This window comes from Eurosta solidaginis, chromosome 3 (assembly GCF_040869045.1).
Source record: "Eurosta solidaginis isolate ZX-2024a chromosome 3, ASM4086904v1, whole genome shotgun sequence".
NCBI lineage: Eukaryota > Metazoa > Arthropoda > Insecta > Diptera > Tephritidae > Eurosta > Eurosta solidaginis.
The window spans coordinates 10412875-10422744 of NC_090321.1; the positions used below are offsets into that span (position 1 = coordinate 10412875).

The 9870-nt window shown below is 35.3% G+C and overlaps 1 protein-coding gene across 1 annotated transcript; it reads right to left on the reverse strand.

Annotated features, from left to right (window-relative positions):
• Positions 1-451: 451 nt before the first annotated feature.
• Positions 452-1356, reverse strand: LOC137246208 (uncharacterized). Its single transcript, XM_067777294.1, has 2 exons — positions 1231-1356; positions 452-1157 (listed from the first exon to the last, which is right to left on the reverse strand). Exons 1-2 carry the CDS (start codon positions 1231-1233, stop codon positions 576-578), a joined length of 585 nt encoding a protein of 194 aa, XP_067633395.1. The 5' UTR covers positions 1234-1356; the 3' UTR covers positions 452-575.
• Positions 1357-9870: the final 8514 nt, after the last annotated feature.

Below are 9870 nucleotides of genomic sequence, written 5' to 3' on the forward strand. Positions count from 1 at the left end.
GGTCATGTATACCTGAAAGTTTTACCAAACTGCGTTAGCAGTACTAGCGCTCGAATGGGAATAGGCTGCCTCTGCAGAATCTGTTAGGACGAAAAGGAAGAGAAATTGTTGGTTCCCTTGATTTATCTATATCCAGGACTGCAGAAAACACGTGAGTGTTGGGATCATGATCCCACGACATTCATTAATTTTGTTTTCTGTAAAATGGTGGCAATCGATTGTAGTGGCCAATAACTTTGCCATAAGTCCATTGAGGACCAGAGCGTCTGCAATGTGTTACATCCAGTCCATACCGGGATCTTGTTAAACACTTTACAAAGCAGTTGTACTGCGCCGAGTGCTATCCAAGCACAACTGTTGCTTTGGCGTTTTTAAAGTAGTTTTCTAAAAATGCTTTTCCTTCAACGAGCTCGTTTCAAAATTTGAAAAAACTCACGAAAAGTATTTGTTTTCGAAAATTACTAATACTCGAAGACCAACTTTATTCGAAAAATCAAGAATCAAACCCAAGCAAACGATAATAAAATTGTAATCACAAAATACACTTTACCAAAACTCTACAAATATACAAAAGCCTAGACACGACGATGTCTAAAGACACGACGGCGAACGGTGCGGTATCTGTAACCATCAGCAGCCGGTTGTTCGTATGTTTGCGAAGCAGCTGGTTCAACATGAGATGAGACTGCAACAGAAGGAGCGGGAGCTGGATGAGATTCATACACAGGAACAGGAGCTGCAGCAGCGGCAGCTGGAGGAATATAAGACGATACAGGTACTGAAGGAGCAGAATGATAGACTGGTGCTGGAGCCTCAATATGAACTGGTGCTGAAGCTTGTACATGAACTGGAGCCGGCGCAGATGCTACTGGTGACGAAACATATACAGGCTCTGGTGCAGCTGCAGCTGGCGCAGGTGGAATGTATGAGGAAACAGGTACAGATGGTGCAGGTTCTGCATGGACGACCTGAACTGGAGCTGGTGCAGCTGCAACTACTGGCACAGGTACATTAGCAGCTGGTGGAATATATGTATTCGCTGGTGCGCTAGCCACTGGAGCACTAGCAGCCGGCTGATGATAGCTGTAGCCCAATTCGTTAACATCAGCGCAAGCGCAACCCAAAATGCTGGCAATGGTGATGATGGCGAAGAGTTTCTGTGAAGTAAAATCAATAGCGTTGGTTAGTCTTCCTTTTTATTAAAAATCAGGTTTCATAAAAAATATCTACCATTTCGAGTTTGTTAAATCCGTGAAGTTGCTACAGTGGAAACCGTTCGCTATCTATTTGACTAGTCTTTGATGTGGTGCAGTTTTTATATGATTTCGCATTAACCAAATATTCTTTTAATATTATTCAATATATGTACATTGCAATTAAATAAGGAAAACAAAAACAAGGGAAACCAAAAATCAACTTTTATACTAAAAATGCACAAAAGAAAACACAAGAGAACGAAGAGAAACTGAACGTGACAAAAGAAAAAAGCGCAAATTCTAATTCGAAGCTTCGCAGTGCCTGATTAAGTTGAATGATGACCAATCAAGGCAAGGAAGGTAGATGCTGATTACTAACCGTATAATATATTATATAACGATTTGCCGATAAAAATTCTATACCTTTTTGTAATAATCCATAAAGGCTCGTATTTGATGCCAAATGTGGAGTTCGTGATTTCGAGAATGAAGGTGATTGAACTTGAAATTGAAGTATTTCAGTGGTTCACATGCATCGTTACAATTCAACCAGAAGACAGCCGGTGTAGTTATTTTCAATATTTGAAGTGCGCCAATAAAGACTCTACCTTGGGTGACGTCACTCCTTCATCAGCTCTGCTTTTACTCAGTTTGGAGCTTGTATTTCGTTTTTTTTTAGTTTCCGTGAAGTTCTTTCTCGCTAATATAAAAAAACACATTTGTAGAAATATTATGATGTGGCTATATATAGCCATCGTCGGCCGTAGTGGACAAGAAAGACGCCATTTCGCTTTACACCGACGAGTCCAAAATGAATTGCGACGTGGTACTCTGAGCAGCTTAAGGTGTCGTTGTCCGTCCGTCGTACAGACTAGACTAGTATCATCCAAGCGGATTTGCTGGATATAGAGAGAGCCTGTACGCTCCTGTTAGAGGGCGCGAAGTATGGATTTTCTATGATAGCGAAATCATTCGAATGGCCCTCAACTACGCCATCACTTCGTCAGAGGCTGTCAACAGCGGCATGAGGTCACTTAATGCCGCAACTAACTTTGCTTATATCATGCTAATTGCTAAATGGGCCGTAAAAGGTATAATCATATCCACTGACCGAAGCAAATAGCTTGAACAGAGCACCGACTAGCCCTACATAGCATTGTGCCCTCAATATTTTAACAGAATGACGAAAAAATCGAGACGAATGCCTACCAGAATAACAATAGAGAACTGGGAATCGATATAGAGAGCATGTTAAAGTTAATAAGCGAACTTTTCTTCTTAATGCCAAGTCGTGAGAGAAGTGATGACCTTGACATCCGAATCCCTAATGAAGGAAACCTCTTTGACGAAGTTATAATGACAATATCTTGCTTCGACACGAAAGCGAAGATTTGAACCCCATGCAATACGATCTCTTAAACCTTTCATTGCTGCTTATTTTGTTGTTCTGTCTGGAAAGGGGAGTTGCTTTTGCACTGACCGGATTATCGACACTAAGCGTTCTGATAGCAGACTGTATGAGTATTGGAAACCAATTTCCCTTTTATATTGAATATGCAGATCATGGCTCCAGAGCTACGTTCAGCATCACTTCAGGTGCGTAAGCGAGGTACTCTAAGGCTTATGGGCTATGTGCTGTCTTTTTTTAAGATCATTTACCAAATCTCACTCTCCTTCGATGTGTAGATACTGCGATGCTTCCTGAGCGAAAAGCAGTAGGGGTTTGGTCTCTGCACAGACTAGGACAGTGGTGCAGCAGTCTGATAGCTTGGTACTAACCAAATAATAAAATACATATATTTCGGAAATTTCTATTCATACTCGTAAAGAAATTCGAAACACAAAATGAATTATGTACCCACAAAAAAAAATTACTTTAAAAATATTCAACCTGGGTGGAAAAGGCAAAGAAATAATCCCCAAATTCATCCACGAACCGCTGATGCTCTTACAGTTATCATAGCACATACACAGATACCTGTATTTGCACATACATACATACATATGTAGGTATAGATGTCCATACAAAAGCGTAAAACATAACAGTAAATTCGTTTGGGAACCCGTAAAATCGACAGCAACTTCTAATTTATCGCCTCATTAAGTGCGAGTACAGCTTCCAATTGTTTCATCGAGCAGTCAACTTAGCAACAACAACTACGACTGGATACCAGAGCCATAGCCAACTTTGATTAAGCAAGGCAGCATTTTACGCGAATGAGTTTGAAAAGAGAGTGTGTTGGAGCAGGGGGGTGAGGGCTCATATGGTTAGTCGCTTGTTGCTATTGTCGATTGTTTTTGGTTGCGTTGATTGCTTGGCGATTTGCATCAATTGTTAATCGGTTTAAAATTTATTTGTTCAAAGCTCCACAGCACACCCCTGACTGACCGCAGTTGCTTTGGAATTGTTTGCTTGGTTTCAATTTGCTACTTGTATGCGTGTTTTTATACTCAGTTGAGCAGAGCTCACAGAGTATATCAACTTTGATTGGATAACGGTTGGTTGTACAGGTATAAAGGAATCGAGATAGATATAGACTTCCATATATCAAAATCATCAGGATCGAAAAAAAAATTGATTGAGCCATGTCCGTCCGTCCGTCCATCCGTCCGTTAACACGATAACTTGAGTAAATTTTGAGGTATCTTGATGAAATTTGGTATGTAGGTTCCTGAGCACTCATCTCGGATCACTATTTAAAACGAACGATATCGGACGATATCGAAAAACCGAAAAAGTGCGATAATTCATTACCAAAGACGGATAAAGCGATGAAACTTGGTAGGTGAGTTGAACTTATGACGCAAAATAGAAAATTAGTAAAATTTTGGACAATGGGCGTAACACCGCCCACTTTTAAAAGAAGGTAATTTAAAAGTTTTGAAAGCTGTAATTTGGCAGTCGTTGAAGATATCATGATGAAGTTTGGTAGGAACGTTACTCCCATTACTATATGTATGCTTAATACAAATTAGCAAAATCGGGGAACGACCACGCCCACTTTTAAAAAAAATAATTTTTTAAGTCAAATTTTAACAAAAAATTTAATATCTTTACAGTATATAAGTCAATTATGTCAAAATTCAACTCCAGTAATGATATGGTGCAACAAAATACAAAAATAAAAGAAAATATCAAAATGGGCGTGGCGGCGTCCTTTTTCATTTAATATGTCTAGGACACTTTTAATGCCATAAGTCCAACAAAAATTTACCAATCCTTGTGAAATTTGGTAGAGGCTTAGATTCTAGGACGGTAACTGTTTTCTGTGAAAAAGGGCGAAATCGGTTGAAGCCACGCCCAGTTTTTATACACAGTCGACCGTCTGTCCTTCCGCTCAGCTCTTAACACGATAACTTGAGCAAAAATCGAAATATCTTTACTAAACTTAGTTCACGTACTTATCTGAACTCACTTTGTATTGGTATAAAAAATCCGACTATGACCACGCCCACTTTTCCGATATCGAAAATTACGAAAAATGAAAAAAATGGCATAATTCTATACCAAATACGAAAAAAGGTATGAAACATGATAATTGGATTGGTTTATTGACGCAAAATATAACTTTAGAAAAAAACTTTGTAAAATGTGTGTGACACCTACCATATTAAGTAGAAGAAAATGAAAAAGTTCTGCAGGGCGAAATCGTGGAATCTTGGCAGGGATACTGTTCGTGGTATTACATATATAAATAAATTAGCGGTACCCCACAGATGATGTTCTGGGTCACCCTGGACAACATTTTGGTCGATATCTCGAAAACGCCTTCACATACACAACTACCACCACTCGCTTTTAAAACCCTCATTCACCTTTAATTTGATACCCATATCGTACAAACACATTATAGAGTCACCCGTGGTCCACCTTCATGGCGATATCTTGAAAAGGCGTCCACCTATAGAACTAAGGTCCACGCCCTTTTAAAATACTCATTAACACGTTTCATTTAATACCCATATCGTACAAACAAATTCTAGAGTCACCCCTTGTCCACCTTTATGGCGATATCTCGAAAAGGCGTCCACCTATAGAACTATGCCCATGCCCTTTTAAAATACTCATTAACCCCTTTCATTTAATACCCGTATCGTACAAACAAATTCTAGAGTCACCCCTGGTCCACCTTTATGGCGATATCTCGAAAAGGCCTCCACCTATAGAACTATGCCCATGCCCTTTTAAAATACTCATTAATACCCATATCCTACAAACAAATTCTAGAGGCAGCTCTGGTCCACCTATATGGCGATATACCTAAATGGCGTCCACCTATAGAACTATGGCCCACTCCCTCTTAAAATACTATTTAATACCTTCCATTTGATACGCATGTCATGAAACACTTTCCAGGGTTACCCTAGGTTCATATTCCTACATGGTGATTTTCCCTTATTTTGTCTCCATAGCTCTCAGCTGAGTATGTAATGTTCGGTTACTCCCGAACTTAGCCTTCCTTACTTGTTTAAGTTTTAATATGAATTTTTAGGTTATTTTCCTTTAAGTTGTTTTAATTTTACTTATTCGCTCATAGTTGAACTGTGCGCGGGTCGTCTACGGGATTAAGTGTTAGTTAAAGAAAATGATGACTACAATTAAAAAGATTTAATTCGTGATTTATTTAACGCCTGAATGAAATTGGAAACTAGCGTATCTCGGCCCCAATTAACAAACAACTAACATTATTTTAGGCAAATCTTTAAAGCTTCTTTCGACTTTTTACTATTTGATTTAATTATAGTGATAAATAAAGTTTAATATGTATGAAAACCAGCGTAAAACTAAAAAAAACACTTTAAATAATCAATTTTGTAGACATCGTGAAATAATTAAAAATTATTAAATAAATAAAACATTGAAACAATCATATGCATAATTGAAAATTTTTGTATACCTGTAAATAATCAAACTATTGTTTTAATTACCTTATTATTTAAATTATAAAGTAGTTTTATTTCATTCACTCATTTTAATCAATTTATTGTGTACCTGATTATTCGAAAGTAATTCATTATTCTTAGTTCGATGATTGCTTTAAATTATTTGATTAATTTAAATCAAGCGATTATTACAATATTCACCACTTTATAAAATTCTTAGCTCATTGATTGTTTTTAATAATTTTTTTAATGTTTTTCGTTGTTTGATTATTTTTTTCAGATTTATGATTTGGCCCTCCTCAAATTGCCTTCGATTTTTGGTTCTTTGATTTAATTTTAGTGATTAATTAAGTCTTAACTGTAGAGAGTTTAGTGCAAAATAAAAAAAATCACATACATAAACAAAATAAATATCAACCAATAAAAATCAGATACATTAAAATTGTTTTTAGAGCTGAAAATAATTAAATTATTGCTTAACCTTTAACTACCTTTTTATTTTTAATTATAAACTAGTTTTTATTTAATTGACTCATTTTTATTCATTTTTTATGTTAACCGATTCTTCCAAATTACTGATTATTCTTAGTTAGATTTATTCGATGATTCTTAATCACTTTATTATTTTAATAAACTAACCAAATAAATAATCAAAAATTTAAAAATCAAAAACCATCAAGTACTAATAAATAGTTAGGTAGTTTAAATTATAAAAATTAACTGAAAAAAATATGTTATGAGAATTCAATTTGTTGTACAAATAATTTTTTCTTACAAACCAATTGATTATTAATCGATTAGAAGTCACAAGCAGTGATTTTGTCATTAGTTGCAGACCTTATTGCAACAAGCTATAGAGAAAAATTCATTCAAATCATTATTTAATCGTTATAATCTCTAACTTTTATTTTGTTTCATTTATTTTTATTTGAGTTCAATTATAATCAGATATGTAATTATATTAATCAAATAATTAAAACCCAAAAACAACCATATAATTAATAGTTAAGCAGGCAGTTAAATAAGATAAAATAACTGGATTGTTGTAGTTAAAACTCATTTAGTTTGATTAATATTTTTTTTTTATTGAAATGATTATTAAACAATAAGAACTCAAAAGCAGTGTTAGTTTGTCATTATTGCCAGCACCTTAGGTGAAAAATTTGACAATGTATCAATCATTATTTATTCAGTCTTACTTTATGTATCTGTCATAGTTGGGCACAGTGCACTAAACTTTCAATTTCACTACCACTAAATTTTTAGCGGTGCCCAAACTATGCTTCGTAGAAGCCATCGCCGAGTTGGCAAGTGGAATTAAAAATGTGTTGCACTGTGCGCAACTATGACATATACTGAAAGTAAGACTGAACAAAATAATGATAAAAAGTTATAACGTTTTCACTAGGTGCTGCCACAAATTCAATAGCGAAAAAATTTAGTGATAGTGAAGTTTCATAATTTAATTTTAGCGCTCTGTGCCCAGCTATGGTAGAGGTTTTATTGCATTTTATTTTGATAGTTTTCTTTTTTTATATTTGCGTTATTTCCCTCTCTCCTCCCCTCCCTTTTTATTCATGATCTCCTTGAAAATTTATTTTGCCGCTGTTGCTCTGAAGCAGGTTTATAAATACTTTGATAGCTGACAAATTAATCACAGCCAAAGAAAAAAGATTATCGATACGATGATTTTTTATTATTATTAGCTTTTTATTATGTTTATACTAAGTCCCTTTCATGTTTGTCACCTCATTTCCATACAAATTTTTGACCCAAGTAAAAGTCTTTTTCGGTAACTTCCTGTTGAGCTAGACACTTGATACTTAGAACATAGTTAAGATCTGTGAGACATTACAATGCAAGTCAAAAAAAATCCGATAGATGGCGCACGGATTGAGATATACAGAAAATTTAAATTTTGCGATCGACTTTTAACTAACTTCTCGGTGGTCCAGATGAAACTTGAAACTTATCACCACATAGTTTGCGAGTCGATGGTACTACAATTCGTGGAAAACAAAATGACGACAGGGGGCAGACGAATCGAGATAAACGAAAATCCCTGGAAATCCCTGAAAAAACGAAAGTAATCTTGCGATCTATTTTTAAGTAACTTCCCGGTGATCTAGAGACTTAAAACTTGGGGTGTGAGTCAAAACCCCGTGACAATGCAATATTTGATCAAAAAAGATTCGCTAGATGGCGCATGGATCCAGACATTAAGAAAATTAGTTTTGATTTGGGAATTTTTCAATCCATTTTCAACCAACTTCCCGGCTACCTAGAGACTTGAAACTTGGCACACAGTTCGAAACTTGACGACAGTGCAATTTGCAGAAAACAAATTTCCGCCAGGTGGCGCGCTAAGTGAGATAACTACAAAACTTTGAAAAACGAGGGGAATCTTGCAATCGATTTTTGAGTAACTTTCCAGTGAGCTGGAGATATGAAACTTGAGCCCTAAGTCAAAACCCAGTGATAATGCAATATTTTATCAAAAAAATCCGCTAGGTGGCGCATGGATGAGATATTAACAAAATTAATTTTAATTTGGGAATCTTTCCATCCATTTTTAACTAACTTCCCGGTTACCTAGAGGCTTGAAGTTTGGCACTTAGTTAGATCCTGGTGACAATACAACTTATAGAAAACAAAGTTCCGCTAGGTGGCACGCTAGTCAAGATAACTGCAAATCCTTTAAAAACGGGGGAATCTTGCAATCGATTTTTAACTAACTTCCTGGATATCTAGAGACTTAAAACTTGAAATATAATTTAAAACTCGGTGACAGTGCAATGTTTGATCAAAAAATTTGGGCTACGTAATGCACAAGTTGAACTATTTAGAGGATTAGGCCATACCTTCATGGCTAGCCTCCTAAGTGTTGCAGGCGTTGTAGAATTCCACCTCGTTGAAATCCCAACTCAATGCATGTACTTGCATACTTTTAGGCGTACGCGAATTTCACCACGATTTTCAGCTGTACAAATTAAGTAGCTGACAAACGAGGTGGAATTCTCTTGTTATGATGCGAGGTGGAATTCTGTTGTTTTCACCAGTGTTGTCAACGAATTCTCTTAAATCTTGCTATTTTGAACAAATAAATAAAGATAAGAATTTTCACTTAGGAATTACTTAAATTACTAATCAAAGTTACAATTGCCTTCTCGTAGGCAGTACTAAAAAATGAAAATAAAAAGATGATAAAAAAGTTTAAGGACTACCTTTATATAAATGGACCAAAAAATAGAAGGCAGTTTTTCCTTTAATACAGACATAGTCTTCTTGAATTTTGACTAAAAAACTTTAAATATAGCTCTTGTAAAAGAATTTTGGGATTTAAAATTATAAAGGTAGAGCGCGTGTTTAAATTTTAAATAATCAATTAGTTAATCCCAAGTACATGGTTTGCCTTAAATTGAAAGATTGCGCTCCCACCTTTATAGTTTTAAACCCCAAAATTCCATTACAAGAGCTATAGTTAAAGTTTTTTAGTCAAAATTCAAGAAGACTATGTCTGTATTAAGGGAAAAATTGTCTTCTATTTTTTGGTGCATTTATATAAAGGTAGCCCTAAAAATTTTTGTATCATCTTTGTATCGCTTTTGATATCATTTTTTTGTTTGATTGCTAAGATGAGTTATATTTAAGAAACGTGATACATGCAAACCTTTCTGATATTTTTATTTCCGTAATCTAAGGCGAATTATAAATCGTGTTCTACAATTTATACATACATAGACTAGGATCTGAAGACGCCTTTTTAAAATGTATTAATTATTATATAATT